This window comes from Ceratotherium simum, chromosome 1 (assembly GCF_057802395.1).
Source record: "Ceratotherium simum simum isolate JZ-2026a chromosome 1, ASM5780239v1, whole genome shotgun sequence".
Taxonomy (NCBI): Eukaryota; Metazoa; Chordata; class Mammalia; order Perissodactyla; family Rhinocerotidae; genus Ceratotherium; species Ceratotherium simum.
Window position 1 is genome coordinate 14,362,555 of NC_141900.1, and position 27,557 is coordinate 14,390,111.

At 38.3% G+C, this 27,557-nt stretch overlaps 1 protein-coding gene across 10 annotated transcripts in view; it reads right to left on the reverse strand.

Annotated features, from left to right (window-relative positions):
- SUGCT (succinyl-CoA:glutarate-CoA transferase) overlaps positions 1 to 27,557 on the reverse strand; it is a 750,850-nt gene that overhangs the window by 580,446 nt on the left and 142,847 nt on the right. For 9 of the 10 annotated variants that reach the window (XR_015553052.1, XR_015553125.1, XR_015553150.1 and 6 more), the window contains one exon: positions 78 to 173. The exons of the other annotated variant lie outside the window; for it this stretch is intronic. Coding sequence is in view for 6 of the 9 variants with exons in the window: in XM_087435096.1 (XP_087291222.1) it covers positions 78 to 173 (96 nt within the window). In the remaining 3 variants the exon portion in view is untranslated. The remainder of the gene's footprint in view (positions 1 to 77; positions 174 to 27,557) is intronic. 10 annotated transcript variants of the gene reach the window in all.

Here is a 27,557-nt window from a genome sequence, read left to right on the forward strand (position 1 = left end):
AAGAAATAATTTCCCAAACTCATATCATACAAAACTGCAGATTATAGTAGCCCAACCCTATATTGCTGTATTCTTACCTGGTAAGGAACAATACTGCCATGAGCTGTGCCCCAACGTTTTGCTTCCTTTTGGTGAATAAGATAATTAGCCGCTACCTGGGTCAAACATGCCACCTACCAGGAAAAAAAAAAAAGCTAGTTTATCTACACTCACAAACAGAAGGTTATAATATAAAAGTTCTCATTTGATTTCACTTCATGTGAAATTGTAGAAGGAAAAAAAGAGACAGAAAACTATCTGGTTTGGTTAGAAAATATGCACGCATCGACACTTTCCTCATACAAAGAAAGGAAGAGCAGTATTACATTATTGCATGAGGCTAAGTACTGAGTAACTGTCAACTGAGAAAAACAAACACAAAAACATTCAGCTCCTAAAACGATCATCTGAAGGCAGAGGTTGACCCAGCAGATGGAACCTCACTCCAGCCTTTAACATCAAAGCCATAGCAAAATACATTAGCAATTACACATTCCTTTACCTTTTTTCTTTCCATCAAAGGGACACAAAAAGAGCTCATGTCATCACTGAGCAAGTGAACCCAAGTCAGGATCCACATTCCTCTAAACTTCTCATTACACGAAAAAATAATAATAATAAACCTCTATTTTGTTTAAGTCAGTTTAGTCAAGTTTTCTGTTACTTGCTGATCAAAGCATTCTTACACAGAGGATCAAAATTATTTGACTTTTTTTTATTCATTAGTGTATCATTCTCATTTAAACAAAAATTACTGTACCTCTCTCAGTTTGGTCCTAGGGCCATATTCTCATTATTATACTTCTTTCAGTTTTGAAAAACAATAGATCTATTAAAAGGGTCATCTAAAACTGTAGGGTCAACCTCTGACTCTTGCAGCATTTCATACACAGATCTTGAAAACCTACAATAATTCAACTCCATATGATGATAACATGAGGATAATGACTTGATTTCTTGCCACAGGAAGCTTATGTTCCAATGAATACCCATGCCTCCAAGGGCCCAAAACTATGGAAAGAAAGTGACCTAACAACAACTTTCTATAGTTTCCAGAAAAAAAGCTTCTGGCCTCATAACATAATAATGATATAGCATGGGCTTGCTTTTCCCATTCTAGATCATCAAATGTGATTGGGAATCTACCAAGCCAGGTCGAACATATCCCAAATAGAGATTGGCTCCTGGAACAACTCAAAGGGTGATTTTTCAGGGCTTGGTGCCACAATTTGTTATTGCCCTCTACCTGGCATGGCAGCCATGCCTCCTACAAGGGCTATCAATAGGGTTCAGCCTGTGTGAATCTCCCTGCAGCAGCAACCATTCTCCTTTACTCTATTCTTGGGATTTACACTAACTTTTATGTTCATTTACTGCTCTGTTGAAATTGAAACTGCCTTATGGCAGCTGGTTCGGCTGTACTGCCCAGGTGGCAAAATTAATAAACTTTGAGTCATCCACTTCTGGACCTCCATCTGGTCTTGGGCATTTGAATCATGGAGCATTCCAGGGCTGCCTGGGGCTGCCTAGTGCTAATCACCATTTCACATACAACTTCTGTGTCTTTCAAAATGGAAAATCAAATCAACATTTTGTAGTAAAAATGCACTGGTTGAGAAGTCCACATTCATGGTTTCTAACGTCTATCAACCTCTAAGTAGCTGTACTACCATAAGTATATAATTTAACTTCTTTGACCTTCAGATACATACTCTATAAAATCTTGGGCATATGACCTAAACCAATGGTTTTCAAATGTTTTTTTTAAAAAAAGAACTCCCATATCAAACCAAATAATACTGAAATCCTAATGTGTAAGCAGATAATATCCTGGGTGCTCTGGTGAAGTAGAGGCAGGCGTACAATGCCATCCTAGGCAACGTGAACACAGGATACCATTTGCAAAATAGTAAATGATCTTAAATTTGCTTCCAAGGTCTACACTTCTGACTCTATTGTTCTTCTTAACAGTCTGGTAGATAGAAAGATACCAGGGATGCAATAGTCATTTTCCCATGAAGGCTCTTCCTGAAATTGGAGACATTTTCTCAAGCCTGAGATTTTTCTATAAAAAAGGTCCTTCTATGATCTAGCTATGTTGAGAGGGGTTTTTTGTTCCTTTCAAATAAGTTCTGATGGAAGTCATTCTCTAAGGAGCTCTGGTGCTACTAGAGGGCAAGAATTCACATTAATAAAGGTAATTTTCTGCAAGCAAACAATCACAAGAGGCTTCATGTTTTCACTTTTCTAATTTCAAAGTCAACTGATAGTCAGTAGACCAAGATCAGCAAGGGCTGCATTAGGTAGTGGGCTGACTGGATGATCACAGGTCAACCCGTAAATCCTAGATGGATCTGAGATGGTTGCCAAGGTAGACACAGGCTGGATTCTAGGCTGGAGATCAGCCTAGCTGCCTCATCTCTTGCCCACTACCTTATTCTTTCTTCTCAATTTTGACTTCTGTGTTTCTGGCCTTGCCTTGATAAGCTCTCTTTCACAATGATTTAATAAAAGTAGCCCCATTTAGAATGAGTTTGAATGAAGGGTCAAAACTCATCTCGCAGACTGTTTGTAAATGAAATACCATATCCATTTCTTCCACACAATGGTAACTCATGAAAACAAAAGGATTTCAGAACTAGCAAGCTCCCACTGGGCAGAAAGGTTAAATAAGATTTTAAGCCAGTTGCCATCCAAAAACAAAGTGTGATTTGTCAGTAACTACTCAGAGGCAAAGTTGGCGGAAAAAAGAATTCTATTTTTAAAAAAAGAAAGCAACAGGGCTAAACTTAGCAACCCAATGTTTAAAAGGGGCATTGCTAATCTGAAAGTAATCTACTATTTACAAAGATGTATTATAAAACAGGAGAAGGGGGAGGCAGTCAACAGCTATGACGTGATTATGTATAAAAAAATCAGAGGTTTCCTGGCAATTAATGACAAATTTTCCACAAATCAAAAGAATGCAGGATGTGACTTTTAGGTTAATAACTACATACTGTATATCCATTCTAAATATTGCATTAGATCATTACTTTCATCCCCTAAACTTAGGCTCATTATTTCATCATGTGGACGCTATATAATTTACTCAGAATGTTGCCTTTATATGGTTTCATCTAAACAAAAAAGCCAACTTTGTTTTAATAATAATCATTCTGATAGCAAAACTATTATTTTAGATAACACAGTGGGTCCTGATATTCTTTGTGTCTAACCAGAAAACCAATGGGGTGGTCAAAGTAGATCTCAAAGTAGATCTCACAGCCCCAAAAGGCTTGAGGAAGAATATGCCCAATTATTTCTCAAAGCAGCTCCATGGTGTCTGTCACCACATGTTTCACTTCTACCAAATGAAGTTCAAGCTGCAATCATACAATCAGATTTCATCTCCAAAAGGACAACCAAATATGACAGGTAAAATGGGGAAAACGAGAGTAGAACTATGGTCCATTGCATCAAAACCGGTAATTTTTTCCCTCCTGCTCACTTGCATATATTCTGGCCTTCAACTAAGCCTGACTGAACACCAATCATACCTCACTTCTGCACCTACCCATATCTCCATCCATTCTTCAAAGTCCATTTCAACATCACCATTTCCATCAAGTGCCCCCCATCACCCAAGTAAAAAAATATTTTCCCTGCATATGAATAATAGAATACCTTAATTTGTCCAGCTCCTGCTGCAACTTCAGTTTGCCTTATACTACAGTTAGAATTATAAGATGGAAAACCTAGAAAAGCCTAGATCAATAGTTCCTACACCTGGCTGTATATCCCAATCACCTGGGAATTCCTGGACACCACCCCAGACCCACTGAATCAGACTCTCCAGGGATAGAGCCTGGAAAAAAATAATTTAACTAATGCACCATTAATTGCACACCAGATTTGAGAACCAAAGCCCTAGGAAAGACTAGTCAAACCTCTTAATATTAAAGATGGATAAGTAAAGGAAGAGAGAAGGGAAATAACTCATCTGATGTCACATAGTAGGCTAGTGGAAGAACTTTACACCAACTACAGTGCCTTCTTCCATGCTACAATATTATTCATATCTTATCCTTTTCCTCCTTTTAAATTGGGAACTATTTCAGGGTTATAATTGTGTATTACCAACCCTTTGCATATTCTCATAGCACCTAACATAGAGCTTGCATGTTTTTTAACGCGTGAACAAAAACAGTAATTACTAGTTGTTTATTTATTCACCAAATACTGAGTGCTGCTTTGTGTAAGCCATTATGATAGGTACTGGGTATACATAAGTAAACGAAAAGATGTAGTCCTGCCCCATTTGGACTTAAGAATAGCAGAGAAGGTAACTAAATAAACAGTTATAGGAACTGCCAAGGGGAGAGGAGATGGCGGAGAACTTGAAAAACAAAGAGAATAACACGTGTGAAAGCCCTAAGGTAGGAAAAAGATTGGCATACGGGGGGAAAAAAATGCTGAAAGTAGACCAATGTAACTGAAGCATAGCAAGAAAGAGACAGGAAATGAAACTGGAGAGGTTGACAGAGGCCAGATCATGCCAGCCCTTCCAGATAATGGTAAGGAGTCATTCTTTGCACATCTTTCAGAATGATCACTTTAAAGTCACAAATCATATCATATCATCCTTCTACTTAAAACTCATAGGGCTTCCCACTGCATTTGCAATTAAATTCAAGGAATGAACTGAAAAGAGGCAAGAGAGAAAAGGACCAGTTATGGATATTGCAAGCATCCAGGCATAAGCTGATGATAGCTCCGACTAGGTTGGTGGCAGTGGAAATGGAAAAATTAGTGGAGTAAGATATATTCTAGGGACTGAATGGACAGAACATGTGAAAGATGTATGGGAAGAGGATGGCAGATAGAATGGTGAGGGAGAAGAAGGAGCCAAACGTAACTTCCAGGTTTCTGGCTGAATATCTGGGCAAGCTACAAAGTCATTAACAGAAACAATGAAGTCAGAGAGAGGAACAAGTTGAAGGGGGAAGAAAATAAGAGTCCACCTTGGAATACAGTGAATTGGAAACACCTCCAAGACAAACAATTGGGCTGAAATCATCAACATATGGAAAGTACTTAAAGTCATCTCCCAATGGGAAAAATAGAGAGATGAAATCAGAAACAATATAAAACAAAAGAAGATAAGTCTCCATGTCAAAAACAGCCCTTCCTCTAATCACAGGCATAGTCAATGATGTAGATACAAACTACTAGCACCAATTTAAATATCCAAAAATAGAGGGTAGGTTAAATAAACTATGATATCCATATATAATAGAAGATGCAGTAGGGACTTAAAATGATGCAACAGAAGAATACAGCATCATGTGGGAAACTGTTTACAGCTCTTTTTAAAAAATTATTTAGGGGCCGGCCTGTGGCCTGGTGGTTAAGTTTGGTGTGCTCCGCTGGGGCGGCCCAGGTTCAGTTCCCAGGCATAGACCTACACTACTCATCGGCAGCCCTGCTGTGGCGGTGACCCACATACAAAACAGAGGAAGATTGGCACAGATGTTAGCTCAGGGTGAATCTGCCTCAGGAAAAAAAAAAAAAAACCTTTTTATTTTAGAACAGTTTTACAGCTATAGAAAAAATAACAAGGTAGTACAGAGAGTTCCCATATATTCCACACCCCGTTCCCCTATTATTAACATCTTACATTACTGTGATACATATTTTCAATTAAATCAATATAGATTCATTGTTATTAAAGTCCATATGTTTAGATTTCCTTAGTTTTTACTTAATGTCCTTTTTCTGTTCCAGGATCCCATCCAGAGAACTTATCACATTATATTTAGTTGTTGCCTCCTGAGGCTTCTCTTGGCTATAACAGTATATCATACTTTCCTTGTTTTTGATGACCTTGACAATTTTGAAGAGTAGTGATCAGGTATTCTGTAGAATGTTCCTCAACTGGGATTTTTTTTTTGTTTTCCTCACAATTAGACTGGGGTTATGGGTTTTTGGAAAGAAGACCACAAAAGTAAAGCACCATTTTCAACACATCATATCAAAGGTGCATACTGTCAACATGATTTCTCACTGTTGGTGCTGGCCTTGATCACCTGGCTGAGGTGGTGTTTATCAGGTTTCTCCACTGTAAAAGTACTCTTTTTCTCCTCTCCCTTTCCACACTGTACTCTTTGGAAGGAAGTCACCATGCGCAACCCACTCTTAAGGGGTGGGGAGTTATGCTCCTCCTCCTTGAGGGCAAAATGTTTATATAAATTATTTAGAATTTGGCACAGGAGATTTATCTCTTCTCCCCTACTTATTTATTTGTTCAATCATTTATTTATACCAGCACAGACTTTTGGATATTTATTTTATACTTTGCGTTATAATCCAATACTACCTTATTTTGTTGCTCAAATCATTCCAGATTTGGCCATTGAGAGTTCTTTCAGTGGGTTCCTATGTCCTTTTGACATACTCCCCGTCATTGTGAGTTTTTTTGTTTCTAGCACTTCTTCCTTCCTTTGTGGCACTACAAGATGCTCCAGGCTCATCTTTACATGTCCCTCTCCAGTCTTACAGGAAAGCATAAAAAGAAGAGGAGTCACAGGGTAAAGAAAGGCAACCAATATTTATTTCAGTGTCAGGTAGCACTTCATTCATTCACTCATTTATTCAAAAATCTTGATATCACACTTACTATGCGCCAGGAACTGTTTTAGGCACAGCGGATAGAGCAGTAAACAAGACAAATATGGTCATACTCTCATGAAGCTTATATTGTAGTGTAAGGTACATTCAGACATAAACAAACAGGAAAATATCAAGAAATAATAGTGATATAAAGAAAATAAAACAGAATCACAGAGAGGACTCTTCTAGACTAGCAGGTTAGTAAAGGCCTCTTTGAAAATGTCACATTTAATCTGAGACCTGGAGAAGGCACATGAAAATCTAGGGGAAGTCTTTCTAGGCAACAAGATCAATCAATTAAAAGACTTTATTGTGGTAGAAAGAGTACTATATTTAGGAACAAAAAGAAGGTCACTGTAGCTGGAATGTAGTAAGAGAGAGAGTAGCTCCAGGTGAGGTCAGGGAGGTATGCAAGGGCCAGATCATGAGTCCACGTAGGCCTAGGTAAGGATCTGGGATATTACCCTAAGTGTCATGGAAAGCCATTGATTTATATAATTGGATCACCTGGCTGTTATATGGAGTATAAAGGGGCAATAAATGAAACCAAATTATCTCACATGAGGTCAGTATTACAACTTCTATTTTACAGATGAGAAAACTAAGACCATGGAGATCTATCTGGTCTAGATCTCACAGTTGGTGAACGCAAACTATGACTCACACTCAGGTCACTTTACTCTCTAAGCCATCCCTACTCCACTGCCTCCTCTCTGTTCAACCTCTCTGCTCCTAGCCCGTCTCACCCTAGTTGCTTGACTTCATGTCTTACCCTAGGTTATATCCTTGGCTTCACATTTTACATTCCCTGCAAGGCCCCCAAATCACTGGAGTGGACTGGAAGCCCTCTAAGAGCACTCAGTTGCCCTCTGCATTTGCTTAGAAAGCACATTATTAACTGAGTCACTAATTCTCTTCATGTTCTTCTGCTCAACTTCACTTGTTTATTAACTATAAAACATTTTCCAGGAAAAATATGTTAAAAGAGAAATGGAGGGGCTAGCATTCATAGAAAATACATCTTTCAAGAAGGGAAATTTCTTCTCACACCAGAAAGAGCTTTTGAGATCCTGATACCATTACTTGGCATGTCAAACTTCCTATGCAATTTAATCAGCTTCACTTTGTCCCTCACACCCTAAGGTAAACTGATCCCTCCAGAACCACTAGAGCAAAGGAGGAAAAACATTCAGGAGTAGAGAAGGTATTTTGGGTATCTCATATTCAAAGAAGAATAAGAATTCTACCTATTCGTATTACATTTATCATTGTAAGTTCCCAGTATTTACTAATGATAAACACTAATATTTATTAAGCACTTATTGCATACTGTTCTAAGCATTTTATGTGAATTATCTCACTTAATCGTCACAATAACTGTATGAGAGAGGTGCTATAATGAACCCATTTTACAAATGAAGAAACTGAGGAACAGAGCAGTTTAGTAATCTGCCCAAGGTTATATACCTAGTAAATGGACAAGTCAGAACCTGAACTCAGCTAGTCTGGATTCTGGCATTCTACACTAAATTACAGAATCAGACTCCTTAAAATTTCTGAATGCCTTGATCCTGGAAAAGTTTTATTAGACCATCCAACCTGGTGATGAAAAAACAGTGACTAAGCATCCTTCCCAATTAGGTAAACCTCTACAGATAAATTTAACTTTAATTATTACACAATACTTAATATTCATTCAAAGTTTTTTGCTTTGCTACAACTATTCTGGGCTTCTATTGCAATGTAATTAGAAATAAACTTCAACCTATAAACATTTTACCGGTAAACAATGAAAAACCAGTAGAGCTGTTATATAATGTTAAAATCTCTACTTTTATTTACTTAGGAAAGAAAAACCATATTATCAAATCCTTCTCTTCATGGCAATTTTTTAACTTAACGAAAGGAACACACACATTTCACATTCCTCTAAATTATTACTAATGATAGTCAAATCATATTGATGTTTATTTTTAAACTGAACTCAAAAGAAAAACATATTTGCATTATACTCAAAATAATTTTGCCAATGCATCTGAATCAAAATCAGACATATGAGGAAACTGAATATCAAATGCCAGAAGGTAAGACCAGACAGCAAAGAGAGACAGAATTTCAAAAGCATGTTTAGGATAATACTTCAAGCATATTTCTTACCATGAACCACTGATCCAGTCAATCATTTGACTCAAAAAGTAGTTATGAACAACTAAAAAAAAACGTGATGAGTATGTGGAAATGTAGAAAAGTAACATTTAATAACGTGATTTGCTTATTTATCCTTGTGGTAGCATGTCTTCAGTTTCAAACATCTTCAAATACGGTTTTACATTTTAAATAACTTAGTTCTTTAAACTATGTCCGTCTTTAGAATAAAATAATCCATTGTTTTGCAACACTAGTTTTAAAAAGAAGTTCTAAAAATGAAATGAAAGTTACTTTTGTTTATTGCCTTCTTCATGTATTTAGCAGATATTTAATAAACACTTATTATATGCAAAGTACTCTGTCAGGTATGGTGGGAGATCCCAACATCAATAAAACAGAGTTTCATCTCTCGAGAAGGTTAAAATCTATAATTCAAAATAGAAATCATCAGTGCCACAAGAGACTTTTTAAAAAAAATCAAGTAGGGATAAAAAGTGACATTTGAGCTGATGCTTTAATAATGTGAATTTAGTTATGCAAAAGCAAGGAAAAGGGCCTTCCACATGAAAGAAATATTGTGGGCAAAGTCACAACAGAAATGGAAAAGTATTGGGTCTTTTTGAATGAATTAATTAATAAATGGAAATAAAAACTGAAATAAGGCATTAGATTTGATGACCAGGAGATCATAAATGATCATTAAGATGCTATATCAATAAAGGAATAGGGACAAAGGACAGATTAAAGGGTATTAAAGAATGAATGAAAAGATTGTGGGAGCCGCAAGAGTGTTTTAGCGGCTTGTGTAGAGGGAGGAGAGAGACTGGACAGTAGCTCAAGCAAGTGAGCAGGAAGATAAAGGTTTTGTTTTTGAGGATTAAAAAAACCCGAAGTTCATTTAAATATGCAAGAAAAAAGAATAACTGAAGGTGTGGAGTCTTAAGCAAGATGGAAGAAGATAAGAAAGAAAGTACAAGTGAAGAGGTTATGGTTAAAAATGTCATCTCTCAGTGAGGTCTTCCCTAACTCACTCAGCTGGAGTCATTTCCTCTTCTGTCTCTCTGTCCATTAGAATAGAAGCTTCAGGAGGGACAGAACTTGTCTGATTTGTCTGCAGTTCTCTCCCCAGCAGCAGGAACACTACCTGAGACATAGGCACTCAGTAATTTTTAGTTAAACTAGTGACAAAGTGAATGAATGATACAGGTTTCCTCTAATAAGGGAGGAGAATCTTAATAAAGAAGGGGAAATACTTCAGGTAAAAAAGAGGATAGTGGATGAAATCCTCACAGAAAAGCAGAATAGTACAAGGCATCTTCGTAGAATGAGAAAAACAGGCTGAAATTTGCCTCTTTCTCCCTCTAAATACTGGCTCTTCCCACTGAAGTCACACAGAGCAAGTCCACAAGTCCATATACCACTGGGTAAACAAAGAGGCTAGTTAGAGAGCAATGTCAGGGACTGAGGCCTCACAGTCAGGGTGGGAAAAGCAACAAAGGTGGCTTAGGGAACAACAAGGGAATCTTCAGGGGTCAACATTTCATTGGGCTAAAAGTGAGTACATGATGATGCTAAAGATTCATGGATGGGAGAGAGATGAAAAAACTACTCTTCCCTTAAGTCAGAATTGGTCTAGGAAAGGGGGTGGGTTGACTCTGTAACGGAGGGATGAACAGGTTCTACAGGTGAGCACTAGGCAGTTCTGAGGCTAAGAAATTGAATAAAGCCTGACTCCCACTGACCCCTTAGATCTCCTTCATTGTCCCAAGGCACCCAAGATTCTGTTTCTTCTACAGAAAGTTGTGGTTCATTCTGGGAAGAGTGTCATACACTTCGTTTAGTTATGCTAGTTCAGGGCACCTTCTCCAGTTCTCTCTTTGTCACATTTTTCCTCTAGTTTTGATTACCTCTGCCTTTATGATCTAGTGACCTTTTCTCACTGTTTCTTCAACACCATTCAATAACATATTATCCACTTAAAAAGCGGAGGTAGCACAATACTACGCAGATATAGAATATAGTACATAATAGGCATTCCTCAGACTGTTCACCTTCCTTGCAAATAGACAGGCCACCTTGCATAGGTGTCTCTAAGATGTGGCTACCGTGAGAAGAGAAGAAATAACAAATCTGAGAGACTTTAAAGGAAAGAATAACATAACCTGGCAACAGATTGTAAGGAATAGAAAAGAAGGTACAAAGAGAGCTCCAATAGTTTTAGGGTACAACCATAAAAGGAACGTGAATTTACTTACAGAAATGGCTTTCTTGGTGAAGAAACATGCTGGGTTTTTTGTTTTTTTGTTTTTATGGTAGGGCATATGTTGATTTAAAGGTGTAGTTAGGATGTCCAAGTGAAGATACCCATGGCTAGTTGCAAATCCAGCTGTTGGAGCCTGGATGATGACAAGAGACAGCCATGGATGTTCGGTGACCATCCACATAGCGGCTTGTGGGGGGCAGGATTCCAAGATGGCCACCAAAATTCCCATCTGCTGGTGAATGCACTCTGTGTAATCCCTTACCATTCTGATGGGCTGCCACTCCCATGATTAGGTTAATAATCAGTTGACTGTGAGTTACTCAAAGGGAGATTGTGTGGACAGCTAATCTTCGACAAAGGAGCCAAGAACATACAATGGAGAAAGGAAAGTCTCTTCAATAAATAAACTGGACAGCCATGTGCAAAAGAATGAAACTAGACCATTATCTTACACCATACACAAAACTTAACTCAAAATGGATTAAAGACTGGAATGCAAGACCTGAAACCATGAAACTCCTAGAAGAAAATATAGGCAGTACACTCTTTGACATCAGTCTTAGCAGTATCTTTTCGAATACCATGTCTACTCAGGCAAGGGAAACAAAAGAAAAAATAAACAAATAGGACTATATCAGACTAAAAAGCTTCTGCAAGACAAAAGAAACCATGAACAAAATGAAAAGACAACCCACCAACTGGGAGAGAATATTTGCAAATCATATATCCGATAAGAGGTTAATTTCCAAAATATATAAAGAACCCATACAACTCAACAACAAAAAAACAAACAACCCATTCAAAAAATGGGCAGAGAATATGAATAGACATTTTTCCAAAGAAGATATACAGATGGTGAAGAGGCACATGAAGGGAAATGCAAATCAAAACTACAATGAGATTTCACCTTACACTCATCAGAATGGCTATAATTAACAAGACAAGAAATAACAAATGTTGGAGAAGTTGTGGAGAAAAGGGAATCCTCATACACTGCTGGTGGGAACGCAAACTGGTACAGCCACTGTGAAAAACAGTATGGAGATTTCTCAAAAAATTAAAAATAGAAATACCATATAATCCAGCTATCCCACTACTGGGTATTTATCCAAAGAACATGAAATCAAGAATTCAAAGAGATTTATGCATCCCTATGTTCATCACAGTATTATTCACAATAGCCAAGACGTGGAAGCTACCCAAATGCCCATCAATGGATGAATGGATGAATGAATAAAGAAGATGTGATATAAATATAAATATATATATATATATACACACACAATTGAATACTGCTCAGCGATAAAAAGAGACAAAATTGTGCCATTTGTGACAACATGGATGGACCTCGAGGGTATTATGCTAAGCGAAATAGGCCAGACAGAGAAAGACAAACACTGTATGATTTCACTCATATGTGGAAGATAAACACATGGATAAGGAGAATAGATTAGTGGTTACCAGAAGGGAAGGGAATGGGGGGAGGGCAAAAGGGGTAAAGGGGCACATATGTATGGTAACGGACAAAAACTAGATTATTGGTGGTGAACACAATGCAGTCTATACAGAAACTAATATATAATAATGTACATCTGAAATTTACACGATGTTATAAGAAATATGACCTCAATAAAATAATTTTTTTTCAAAAAAAAAGGAGACTGTGTTGGGTGGGCCTGATCTAATCAGAAGAACCTTTAAAAGGTAAACTCAGAAAGCCATTTTCCTGCTGGCCTTGAAGACACAGCCTCCAAGAGCTCCACAGCCACAGACACTGTATTCTGCCAACAACCTGAATGAATTTGAGGAAGGACTCTTAGCCCCAAGTGAGAACTGCAGTCCAGTAGACACCTTGATTACAGTCTTTTAAGACCTGAGGAGAGGATCCAGCCTTTCCTGGACTCCACCCATGAAAACTATGAGATAATAACTTTGTGTTATTATACGTTACATTTGTGTTAATTTATTACGTGGCAGTAGAAAACTAATACAAGCCTGAAGCCATTGAAGTGGATGACCAGGCTGAGTAATTAGAGGGAAAGTAGAGGACAAGGGCAAGGCACCCAAATCAACCAAGGAGGATACAAAAAAAAATAGGTTGTAAAGGTAGGAAGAATAACAGAAAGGTGTGGCATCTGGAGGCCAAAGAAGGAGCGTGTTGGAAGGAATAATGTGAATGTACGTTAAACAGCCAAGGGAGGTCAAGGAGGATGAGAGTGAGAATCTTGGACTTATCAAAAGGAAATTAGCCTTTAAAGGCAACATCAGTAGAGGAATTGGAGTGGATGTTGTAACGCAAAATGTTAAGAAAAGTAGGCAGGAAGCAGAAACCTCAAATACAAATAATATATTAACTTTGGCAGTGAAAGGAGGAAAGAAATAGAACAATAGCTGGAATGCATAGCCAAATCACCAAAAATGGTGTCAAGTGACGATTGTTCATGATGTTACCTTTTCCCGGGTATACAGACTTTAATAGAAAATTAATGAAGACCCAAAAGCCTTAGAGCTAAAGGAATGAATCTCTCTTAGTGGAATTGCAGGCATTTTCCCAAGTTCATGGGAGAAAGTTTTTATAATCGAGTCATTTCCTTAGAACCTTTAAGTCGCAGAACTATATAAAACAACCATGCATATGACAACAGCTGATAAACCAAGCCCCGACATGAGAACAAAATAAGTTAGCTTAGACACTCTGCCTACATCTGATCATTCTTACTAACTAAAATCCAAGAATATAAAGGTGAATCTAATGATGATTTTTGTCTGGCCGTGTCACACTGCTCTCCTGAGCTTCTGTGGAATGGTTCCCAGAATAACGGGTGAGACTCACCAGAATGCAGTACCTAATTAAGTTCTTTAGTGGTGACTCTTCTTAGAGTGACCTCACAGGAGTTCTGGGGAAAGGCGCAAAGCCAGTTTTGGATTAGGACAAGAAATCATGATGTCAGTGACCAAATGATTCAGCAGATAAAATATGTGTTATGTTATTACACTTCAAGCAAAAATTCATGCAATGAATACAAGTACACAGTGCCAAGGACTGCCATGTTAATTAACAAAAACCCACTCAGTGATGAAAAAAACAACTCTACGAACACCAAGAGAGAAAAAACATATTATATATGTGTGTGTGTGTGTGTGTGTGTGTGTGTGTATATTTTGTGTGTGAGGAAGATCAGCCCTGAGCTAACATCCATGCCAATCCTCCTCTTTTTGCTAAGGAAGACTGGCCCTGGGCTAACATCTGTGCCCATCTTCCTCCACTTTATATGGGACGCCGCCACAGCGTGGCCTGACAAGCGGTGCGTCAGTGCACGCCCAGGATCCAAACCCTGGCCACCAGTAGCGGAACATGCGCACTTTACCACTATGCCACGGGGCCAGCCCCCCACATTCTATATTTTTATATACTAATTCTGTTTCATTTGAAAGTTTTAAAAAATCTTGTATTTACATTTCATTTTTTTGTTCAGCATTATTGAGTGACTACTTTGCTCAGGCAGTGTGCTAGGTGCTGGGAATATAACGGTGAGAAGAGATGGATTCTCTGCCCTCATGGATCATAATGTCTAGTGAGAAGACACACATTAAAATGCTAAAGCCCAGTAACGGAGTTTAGGGGCAGCAATCTGATTGGAAGCAGGCCTAGGGGACTTAGCTCAAAGTTGAGTTTGCATGACAAGCATATTCTTTTTGCAATTCCCCGCCGCCACTCCCCACCAAACTACACAAAATGCTTTTGGCAAATAAAACTGCCCCATTATGGCCATCTTTACTAATTTACTAATTCACAGGAACAAAAACAATGAGAATACTCCACTATACATGCAAACACCTAGCCAATCTCTCTTCTTTTCTTACTAATACATCTCACCAGAGATTAAAACCAAGGAAACTGATTTTAGAACCTCACTAACATATATCACAGTCAGAACTCGTCAACAGGCCACACAGCACAAGCTGGATGGCTTTTAAGATCTTAGCTGCAAATTACAGACGTGTTTGGATTTTTCAACATCACCTCTAAGAGACCTCAAAGGTACACTGACATAATCAGCCTTTGATGATACACTGTATCATATATCCACATTCTCATATGTCCCTAATTCGGCACATTTGCATATGATCTGCATTCTAACATATCCACAAATATGTTTTTATATGCTAGAAGACTGTAATATGATAGAACCCTTAAGGACCCGCTCTGCTTTGTTGTGTCAATTCTCATATTCATCAGACAATGATCACTCTCTTAGCCACATCCTCCACCTACTCCTTAACCACAATTGGAGGGCTAGACAGTTTTGAAGAGGGTATAGTCTTTGAATCTTTTCGACATCCTCAGCAGTTTGGTGGAAAAAATTTGGATCCTGAGTCAACAGGTCTGAGGCCCCGTCTCTGCTTAGCCCCTCCCTACAAAGTCCTGAACCCTGAGTGAAGTTTGCAAACCATCACCAGCCTCCTCACAGCCCTGTTTGTATGACTTCAGAATAACATTGTAAAAGTGCTTTGAAAATACTCAAAGGTAAGAATAATGAAAAATTATCATTTACAAAAACACAGCCAAGTGAATACAGATCAAACAGCTAACATAGGGTTATACTTTACAACAGTTTAGTAATTTCTATGAATTAGGTTGGTGTTTTCCATGTTTCACTGATAAAAATAATCCATCTAAGAAAAGCAACGCCCACAGATGGCAAACTAGGTTAATCAGCTTTAGAAATTCCAAGTATATTGATTGTATTTATTAATCAAAGAAGAATTTCTAAACTGCAATTTTTTAAACTTTTACAAATATTAAAACACTGTTGGTTCAGAAAAATGCCAGGGGAACCATTGATTAAACATCTGCAGTTTGACTATAAAGTACCAAAAAATGATTTCTAATAAGATTTCTAAGACAAGTATTATCAGCTTACCTCCAGAGGTTATAAATTGGCAGCTCATGAGCATGATTGAGTTCATTAATGTGTTTTGTTTGGCCTACGTAGTATTTCAAAAATCAAAAAGTTTTATGTAAAAATTCAGATTTCCTGCTTCAAAAATTGCAAATCTGGCTACACTGGACTAGTGGTGTGGTGGAGCTGGCTTATTCTGGCTCATAAGAGCCAACTGTTAATATCTTTTCCAAACATGTTCAGTGACAATCACATTGGAGACTTGAAATTAGCTATTGGAATATTTATACCATGAGAATTGGCAAATGCTGCAAATCACAGCTTTTTTTTTTTTCTTTAAGAAAGCTAGTTAAACATTTACAAGTACACTCTACACTTGGGACCACAATGTCACGTGGCAGCAACTGGCTGGAATGAGTAGTATCTATGCCCTCAGATAGGATGTGGACTCTTTAGTCCACATTCACCACTATTCCCTATTGTTTTTTTGTCTGGCTCAGTTCATTCATTTTAATTACCTCCCTGGCATATTTAAGCATTTGATTTTACAACTCCTAGTTTACAGTCATACTCTATTCAAAAAACTCTTAGATGATAACAAAGAAAAATAGCCAAGCCACTGTGCTTGCTTGATAATTAAAAACAAATAAAGACCAGACTTAAAGTCAACACGGTTGGACAAATTGAAATACCATTTTTAGATTCCTTTTTCTCCCTTTTCTAACTCTTGTTATTTAAGCAAAAAAGAACATTGTAACAGATTTCAAGTCATAAACTGAGTAGTTAGCAAAAATGGATATTTTTTTAAAGTTAAGAATATTATTTGTGTATTCTTAAGGAGCAAAATATGAAAAACTGAGAATTTTTATTTCTAGGGAAGAAAATCATCATTGCTTCTCAAAACTATGAAGGCTTGTTTTGTCTGCAGACCTTATATGGATATTTGATGGAAATCTTGAAAACTTGGGCAGAAAAATTCCTACACAAGACAAACCTCTGATTAAATGACTCTATCAATAAGAATGTCTGAACATGAAACCAGATATGATGGTGGTCAGAAAAATTCCCTTTCATGTCACATTACGTGGGTTCATACACAGACAGCAGTTGCTTAGCCTGCCTAATACATAGGTCTGTGCTTTCAAAGACAATAACACTTTCATTTATCATTCTCTTCCCTTGTGATATGGGTATGATAGTCCTACCCCTAAAAGAAAAGCATTTTCCAGAAACCACTTCCAAGGTCCCAAGAACAAAGACAGAGGACAAAATTTGGGAAAGAACACAGAGCAATGGAACATCCTAAAACAGGTCCTATCAATGGGTTTCGTATTTCTGGATACTGTCCTAGCAGTAATCACTACCACCATAAGGAAGGGGCAATATGAGCATTTGTCAGGAGTCTCTACTTCAATGAACCACTTTTAAAATTCTATCTTCCCCCTTCTACTTCCCACTAAATTTGTTTTCAGTCTCAGACCTACTGTAGCATGGTTACTAGTCCTTTCTTTTTTTCAAGATGCTCAAAAATAACAAGTAGTTAGAATTCTAACCTAGCCCAAAAATTATAATAAGGTCAATTTTACTGTAGCAAAAAAACAAGGAGATTAAAGAAACAGGAAGCGGGGCCGGCCCCGTGGCTTAGCAGTTAAGTGCACACGCTCTGCTACTGGCAGCCCAGGTTTGGATCCCGGGTGCGCACCGACGCACCGCTTGTCCGGCCATGCTGAGGCGGCGTCCCACATACAGCAACTAGAAGGATGTGCAACTATGACATACAACTATCTACTGGGGCTTTGGGGAGAAAAAGGGAAAAAAAAAAAAAAAAGGAGGAGGATTGGCAATAGATGTTAGCTCAGGGCCGGTCTTCCTCAGCAAAAAGAGGATTGGCATGGATGTTAGCTCAGGGCTGATCTTCCTCACAAAAAAAAAGAGAGAAAGAAACAGGAAGGAAGGAAAGAAAGAAGGGTGGGGGGGAGAACAAAGAAAGGACATGAAGCATGTTTTGAGGTAACACGAGAGAAAGAGAACATGTTTTAAAAAGAGAAGGAGAAAAGCAACTGTCATATGTCCTTTTAGATTGCTCTTAATGTAAATTTGGGGCTAGGGTATAATCCAAATAATGTTATTATGGATCATTTTGAAAAAATTTTTGCCTCTGATTTTCAACAGACTCCCACGTACATGGGACATTCTCAAGTGTACATGGAAAAGCTCAGGAAATGATCCAGCTAAAGGCAAGAGGAGTTTTTTGATAGTACCAAAAACAAAAAACAAAACCCAGAAAAAAAAACAAGAGTTTTACCTATATTCAATAATGTGTACTAGCTGCACTAATTTATATCGAGCTTTGTTTCAGTGTATTGATTTTCATTGATTTAATGCTGAAGGCTTGGACCTCAGTTACCTCAAGAGTAAACGAGTTCTTTTAGTAAAAGAACTCAAATTGAGCCAGACTACTTTTACTCAAAAGGTTGAGGTTTGTACTGCAGCTGACTAGCAAAGTACTTCCTGGACTTACAACGTTCTCTCAGTTCTCGGCCTGGTCTAAGCACCAGCTCCACAGGCCTCACGTGCATATTTACAATAAGCAATATGTCATCAGCATTCTTAATTTTGGTTGAGGCATTTTAACATGCATATTCCCTCAACTTAAAAAAAAAAGAGGTAAAAAAGTAAGACTTTTACTTTTTAATGTTTATATTCTAAATAATTACAAGACTTCATCAAAAGTAAAGGCTTTTGGTAAAATATTAGTCTCTGCTGAAACGAACATGCTCCTATGTCAGTACATGCAGAGTTAAGAAATGTAATTAGGTGAGAGCGTGCTGAAAAGGAGTCAAAGGAAAGGGAACCAAAAAAGGAGAAACTAAGGTGGAGACAATGGCAATAATAATAATATAACAATAAAAGCTAACACTTACTTATTTAGTGCTTACAATGTAATGGGCACTGCTGCAAGCACTTTCCATAGATAAACTCATTTCAGTCCTCGTAGCAGTCCTAGGAGGCAAACACTGTTACTATCCCCATTTGATGAATGAGGAAACTAAGGCACAGAGCCATTTCACGACTTGTCCAAGGGCCTCAGCTACTTAGTAGCATATTGAGGATTTAAATCTCAGCAGTATGGCTTGAGAGTCCATGTTTCTAACCACTACCCCATAGGCCTGAATAGGAAGGTTACCAAATGGAAAGAAGTTAATTCAACAATAAGCCTAAAATTAAGTTCAAAAAAAAAAAAAAAAAAAACTGTGGTTTTATCTTATAGGGAAAAAAATATATTTTGAATGCAGATTAAAATGTTCTACCTAATAAACACAACATAAATTTTAATGTGTACTTGGCAACAGGTAACGATTGTAATTACAAACATTAGAAATGAATATAAAATGCCTTCTCCAGAAAGATGGGAGCACAATATTTTAACCACCCAAGAGATCCTATTTCTAGTGCAGTTTATGAGCCCATAGTGCCATCCAGTGATAAATTAGGTGAATCACGCACACATCTCTCTTGCTAGTTCCTGTAATCTTTTCTGTAACTAACCCAGAATTTTCACATAAAAAAAAAAACTAACATTAGTAATAACCTATATTTTATTTTAGTATAATTTTTGCCAAATTACCCTTACATTTAAATTTGCCTGCACTGTTTCTTGTAAACATATGACTTTGATAAGATCAACCCAAACTATTAACTTGAGGAGTAAGAGGGGTTGCTGATAATTTACCAGAGTACTTCATTTTCCCCAAGAAATCATTCAAACTATTTATTAATAGCATCTCAGTCTCCCAGTGAAGACATAATATTGTCACCATATAGGGTACTTCAGTGCTTCCTAATATAACCTTTCAGTTCATGGATTATGGAGTTCAGAAGCAGTCAATGAGGAGGGCTGAAACACTGCTCCAAACAGCAAAGCAAATTGTGGGTAGTTCCCTCATCTTGGAACCTCCAGAAGGAAACATGCATCATTTAGGCATGTGGTAGATGAGAGACCTGGGGAGGGGAGCTGGGAAAGCATCATACAAGGCAAAACTTATCTATAGGCCTAAATAGATTACTTTTTAAAAATTCTCATACAGAGAATTTTTTTACATAATGACAACTGAATTCTAAAGTTTAATTTTCACTGAAAATCATTATATTATAGCTAATTATACCACTAAGACAAAATGATTATATAAGTGCTGGAAGGAATCCAAGAAAGATTCTTTAGTGAGTTCTTTTAATGTGATTTTCTTTCTGAAAACTTTGGTAATTCATAACTACCAAAACTGTGGTACATCCAGACAATGGAATATTACCCAGAACTAAAAAGAAATGAGCTATCAAGCCATAAAAACACACGGAGGAATCTTAAATGCATACTTCTAAGTGATAGAAGTCAATCTGAAAGACAACATACTGTATGATGCCAACCACATGACATTCTGGAAAAGGCAATACTATGGAGACAATAAAAAGATCAAAGGTTGGGGCCAGCCCCGTGGCTTAGCAGTTAAGTGCACGCACTCCGCTACTGGTGGCCCGGGTTCGGATCCCGGGCGCCCACTGATGCACCGCTTGTCCGGCCATGCTGAGGCGGCATCCCACGTACAGCAACTAGCAGGATGTGCAACTACAACATACAACTATCTAGTGGGGCTTTAGGGAGAAAAAGGGGAAAAAAGGAGGAAGATTGGCAATAGATGTTAGCTCAGGGCCGGTCTTCCTCAGCAAAAAGAGGAGGATGGCATGGATGTTAGCTCAGGGCTGATATTCCTCACAAAAAAAAAAAAAAAAAAAAAAAAAGATCAAGGTTGACAGGGGTGGAGGAGGCGAGAAATGAATAGGCAAGCACTGAGGATTTTTACGGCGGGGAAAATTCTCTGTATGATATTATAATGATGGTATATGTCATTATACTTTTGGATATTGGATATGTCATTATACTTTTATCCAAACCCACAGAATGTACAACACCAAGAGTGAACCCTAAGTTAAACTATGGACTTTGGTAAAGAATCCTTGGTAAAAAATGTACCATTCTGGGGAGTGATGTTGATAATGGGGTATGCTATTCATATGTGGGGCAGGGGGTGTATGAGAAATCTCTGTATCTTCCTTTCAATTTTGTTGTAAACCTAAAACTGCTTTTAAAAAAATTTTTTTTTTTTTAATAAAAAGCTCCCTGATAATTTTCAAATATCATAAGTTTGGGAATCATTTTATGGAACAGCAGTTCTCAAACTTTGCTGCACATTAAAATCATCTGGAGAACTTTAAAAAAATCCCAATGCCCAGGCCATGCCGCCTACCAATTAAACCAGAATCTCTGGGGGTGGGACACAGGCAGCAGTTTTTGAAACTTCCCAGGTGATTCCAAAGTGCAGCCAAGTTTGAGCACTGGTTATAAAGGCTCAAGGTGCAGTACAGAGCCAAATTCAGTGTTCTCGGGTGTCAAGGCATAATCAACTTGAGATTTTAACAATAACAACAACAACAAATGTTTAATACCCAGTTAGTCAGGGTGGCAACAAATAAAACCTAATAACAAGCTGCCATAAGAAAAAAATGTTAAGTATGGTTTAAACATGGAAAAATCCTCATTACCACATACAAAAAAGGGGAAAAAAGGTTTCCAACAATTTATTTGAATCAAACAAGGAAACTTATTAAGTCTAGCCTTCGTTGACATAAAACTTATACTCTAAATATTGCAGGGCTGGCCCCGTGGCTTAGCGGTTAAGTGCGTGTGCTCTGCTGCTGGCGGCCCGGGTTCGGATCCCGGGCGCACACCGACGCACCACTTCTCCGGCCATGCTGAGGCCGCGTCCCACATACAGCAACTAGAAGGATGTGCAACTACAACATACAACTGTCTACTGGGGCTTTGGGGGAAAAAATAAATAAAATAAATAAATAAATAAATAAATATTGCAAATCAGTTTTATTACATAATATGTTGGAGGAAGTGACCAATATTGTACATTTTTTATACTCTTACAAATGATTCTGCAACAGATTGGAGATATTTAGAAGATACTAAAGTAGAATGTGTATTAAAACAAACTAAATTTTCAATAAGGTACCAATGTTAGAGAAATAAAATAATTCAGTGAGCTGCTTTCTCAAGTCAAGCAGGCTTCTGTAGTTAAAAGACTTGATTTTCTCTCAGTAGCTTATAAGATGACACATTATTAAACTTGAGACAGCATATATGAACACAGTGGACCTGAAATTACAGTCACAGAATTTAAAAAGCATGTCTTTACTCAAAGAAGTGCAAATTTCAGACTGAAACTGGGCCTAAGGATTGAACAGAAGGCAAAAGGAGAATGTACTCATTTTACTATTGCGGCCTGGCTTGAATTCAATAGAATCAAAAATATAAAACAATTACAGAGCTATTTGGTGGAAAGGAAGTCATCATTTCAGAAAAGACTGAATGATTTACATGATTTCAAATTATGCTTTAAGTTTCTGCAGCTTCCTTTAGAGAAAACCTCGGAATGTGTCTGTATTACCAACTTAGGATAAGTGTGGTTCAGTTTCAGGAAGAATTGATTGAACTGAAAACAAACTATCCCACCAAGAAGACACAGTGTTTTTGGAATTTTAAAGATAAATATATGGATTCTACAGCTACCCTGAAATTTCTAGCAATTGTCTCTCAGCAATGTTTTAGTCCTCTGCCCATATGAAAATCCATCTAAAATATAAAATTGCTAAAATTAAAATGAGTACCTTAATCAGTGATGTAAAGCTCGAATCAAATTGATATGGACCCTCACTTGTACAGAACATGCAGTCTTTAACATTAACAAAAATTTATATATAAAACCAGAGCTTTCAATAGCCACTTCTGCCAGCTAAGATGGTGAATTCGTTTCCTATTGCTGCTGTTACAGATTACCCCAAATATAGAGACTTAAAACAACACAAATGTATTATCTTAGAGTATTGGAGGTCAGAAGTCTAAAATCACTCTCACTGGGCTCAAGTCAAGGTGTCAGCAAGGTTCCTTCTGGAGGCCCTCAGGTGAGAATCTGTTTCCTTGCCCCATCCAGCGTCTGAAGGCAATCTGCATTCACTAGGCTCATGGCCCCTTTCCTTGCATCACTCCAACTTCTTGCTACCATTTCCTATCTCAAACTACTGTCTCTGATCTTCCTGCCTCCCTCTTATAAGGACCCTTGTAATTACACTGGGCTCACTCAGATAATCCAGAATAATCTCCCCATCTCAACAGCCTTAACTTAATCACATCTACAATATTCCTTTTACCACATAAGATAACATATTCACAGGGGATAAAGACATTGCCTTCTTTCAGAGCCATTATTCCTTCTATCCCAGGTAGTAATAGGGAAGGAGTAGAGAGAGGACATAATCGTGGTTAAACATTACTTTTCATTTCAACACAAATGGGGAAGGAAAAAAGGAAATACTGGAATTTCAACACATCTATCCGTTCTTCTGTGTTCTAAGCCACATGTGACTATTGAGCCCTTGACGAGGATATTCCAAACTAAGATGTGCTATAAGTATAAAGTACATATCAAATGTGAAAGACTTAGTACAGAGAAAAATGTAAAATATCTCATTATGAATTTTACATTTTGAAATGAAAATCTTTTGAGTATATTTTGTTAAATGAAATATATTTTGTTAAATTAAAATTAATTTCATTTGTTCCTTTTTAGTTTTTTTAATGTGGCTATTAGAAAAATTTTAATTACATATGTAGGGAGGAAGCAGTTCTGTGATGGTTAATTTCATATGTCAACTTGACTGAATTAAGGGATGCCCAGATCCCTGGTAAAATATTATTTCTGAATGTGTCTGTGAGGGTGTTTCCAGAATAAATTAGCATTTGAATAAAGAGTAAATGAAAATTGCCCTCACCAATCCAAGTGGGCATCATCCGATCCCGTAAGGGCCTGAATAGAACAAAAAGGTGGAGGAAGAGCAAATTTGCTCTCTGCCTGAGCTGGGGCATCCATCGTCTCCTGCCCTTGGACACTGGTGCTCCTGGTTCTCAGACTCAGTCTGAATTATACCATCAGGTTTCCTATATCATATATATACGATATAGGATTCCTATATCGTATATATATTTCCTATATACATATATACACACACACACATATATATAATATTTTTCTGTTGGTTCTGTTTTTCTGGAGAACCCTGATTAATACAACTTACAAAAAAGGTGGAATAAGGACCTCTGCCATAAAAGCAATCAGAATACTGGCAAAATTCTCATAATCAACTTTTTCAGAACTCTAGAAATTAACCAAAGCCTTGGAACAACTAATGAGTGTTTATTCAAGAAAAATGACTGAATTTAAGTAAGAACAGCAAGCTTTATGATATCTTAACTTGCCATATTACCAGCCACCTCTACCCTACTCCAAGGTAGCTCTGAAAACCAACAGTTTCACAGTATGAATGAAACCTTCACAGTAAGATAGCTATGAATACCAGCAACCTAGCAGCCACAGAGTGAGCAGAATGACTTTGAAGCTTACAAAAAAGCCCCATCACCAGAGCACTGTCACTATTTAACCTGTCTGACAGTGCCCTGAAAAAGCCCCATTTTAACTTTTGCTTTATTTGTCCTGTCTTGTCTCAGAGTTTACTCAGTACAAAAAGCCATATCCTGAGGACATCTGTCAAAAATAATCAGCAGCAACTGTTTAACATCACAGCTGGCTGAGGTGGCAATTCCAACTGAAGCAAACAAGACGCTGACCAAAAACTTAAAAGAAAACACTGGGTAAAGAGATGTCCATAGGGAATATTGAAAAGCTAAAACATATTCCTGGGAATCGAGAAGGCCACATGCATATTCAGAGCTGTGTGCATGCACAGGAATGACCTGAGAAAGTCTAATCTTTCACCTAAAGCTCATCTTGAGGTTTTGCACAAGCAAAAAGTAAAGGCTAAGGTAGAGTTGTAAGCTTTGATCCAACATACACAGTGTCTCAACAAAGGCTGGGAGATGTGTTGGTTCTCTGTCTAATCAGCAGCTGACCACTAAGCTAACTTAACACCAATGTCAGAGGCTACACAAGACAAAGAATAAAGACTTTATAGAATTCATTCAAAAAGCCACTAAACAAAAAAACAACAACAAATAGCAACAATAATAAACCCTTGGGCAGGGGAGAAATCTGAACTCCAGAGTTTCTACATTCTGTTATTTAAAATATCCAGTTTTCAACAAAAAAAAAATTATGAGACATGCAAAGAAACAGGAAAGTACAGCCATGCATAGAGAAAAAAAAGAAAACCAATAGAAACCATCTCTGAGGAAGCCCAGGTGTTGTACTTACTAGACAAAGACTTTAAATCAGCCATACAAAGAATGGAAAGAACACATTCTAAAGAATTAATGGCAGGGCCGGCTCCGTGGCATAGCAGTTAGGTACGTGCACTCCGCTGCTGGCAGCCCGGGGTTCAGATACCAGGCTCACACCTACGCACCGCTTGTCAGGCCATGCTGTGGCGGCATCCCACATAAAATGGAGGAAGATCGGTATGGATGTTAGCTCAGGGCCAGTCTTCCTCAGCAAAAAGAGGAGGACTGGCATAGATGTTAGCTCAGGGCTGATCTTCCTCACAAAAAAAAAAAAAAAAAGAATTAATGGCAAGTGTGAGAATGACTATGAGACTGGAGGCTTAGAGGAGAGGGGAGAATAAAAGGACAATAATAAATATTTGAAGAAGTAATGGCCAAAACCTTCCCAAATTTGACGAAAAACATTAATCTACACATCTAAGAAGAGCTCAATGAATTCCAAGCAGGATAAATTAAAAAAGATCCAAATCAAGGCACAACAGAAACAAACTGTTGAAAGACAGAGACAAAGAGAGAATCTTGACAGTAGCAAGAGAGAAGTAACTCATTACACATAACAGATTCTCAATAGATTAACATCTGATTTCTCACTAAAAATCATAGATTTATCCCAGACAGCAATGGGATAACATATTCAAAGTGCTGTGGGGAGGGGGACAAATGTCAACCAAGAATTCTATATCTTGCAAAACTATTCTTCAAAAACAAAAGAGAACTTTAAAAATTCCTAGATTAACAAAAAATGAAAGAATTTGTTGCTAGCAAACCTATCCCACAAGAAATTCCAAAGGAAGCCCTTCAGGCTGAAATGAAAAAAACACTAAACAGTAACACAAATCCACACATAGAAACAAAGAGCACCAGTAAAGCTAACTAAAATAAGTAAGTATAAAATACAGTATAAATGTACTTTGTTTATAAATCTTTTCTTCTCCTACCTGATTTAAAAGAGAACTGAATAGAGCTATAGTGGTAAATCTGTGTAGATGAGCATATAAAGATGTAATTTGTATGACAATAACAGTGCAAAGAGGGGAGAGAACAACTTTTGCTTTATAGGAGCAAAGTTTTTACATAATATTCAAATCAAGTTGGTATTAATCTAAATTAGATTGTTATAGATTAAGATGCTAATTGTAACTCCCAGGACAACACTAAAAAATAACTAAAAAAATTTATATATATATAAATGGGATTCTAGAGGGAGTCAAGATGGCGGCGTAGGCAGACTCTGAACTCACCTCCTCCCGTGGACACAGCCAATTTACAACTACTTGTGGAAAAATTACCCCTGAGACAGAGCTGAAAACTGGATAAGAGGAACTCCTGCAACAACGGACAATCCTAACTGGGGTGGAAGAGGCAGAGACTCCCTTCCGGAGAGGAAAAATGCCGCCTTCACAAGCCGCCAGCTTCACGGCCGCCGGGAGCAGCTCACAGGTACGCAGCCTCCCTGGAGGCGCGGGGCCCTGAGCCGGGAGCGCCCCCGCTGTGGGCATTGTGTGGACCCAGCACAATCGAGACCAGCAGCATAATATCTGACTTTGCTGCTACTAAAGCACTGGGTAGCATCCCCAGAAAACCCGGCTCACAAAGAAACTAAAACTGGCTCTTAAAGGGCCCGCGCACAAACTCACCCGTTCCAGAAAGCATCCTAAAATCACCAGAAAGAAAGGTGCACACTACTTTGGTGACAAGAGACTCACCTAATAGGCCCTGAGTGCATCTCGGTGAGGGGTGAGACCTCTCCAGGGACTGGGACATTGGCGGCGGCCATTGCTGTGGCCTGGTGTGAGCGTGCTGACACAGACACCATTGGAGTTCTCCCTGAGACCTGCTAGCCCAGGGTCTGCTCCACCCGCTAGAGCACCGATTTAATCCAGCTCAGCCAGGGCAGGCAGCCCACCCTAGAGACTGGCCCCACCTAACAACAAACCCTCAGGCAACGTGTGGGCCTGCATAGATTGGTGACTGGATTTTCTGCAGCCTGGCAACTGAGCTGACTTGAGCGGGGCAGGGTGTACACAAGGAGCGTGTGGAGAGTGTGGGGTGGTGGCAGAGTGTGTGGGGCTCCCGCCGTGGAGAGACTGGGTCTGCTTGGGGAGGTCAGGGCGCTCACACGGGGCAGGACTGTGTTGACTGTGTGTGTGGACCTGTGGGCGGCAGGGCTTGTCAGCTGCAGAAGACTTGTGCTTCT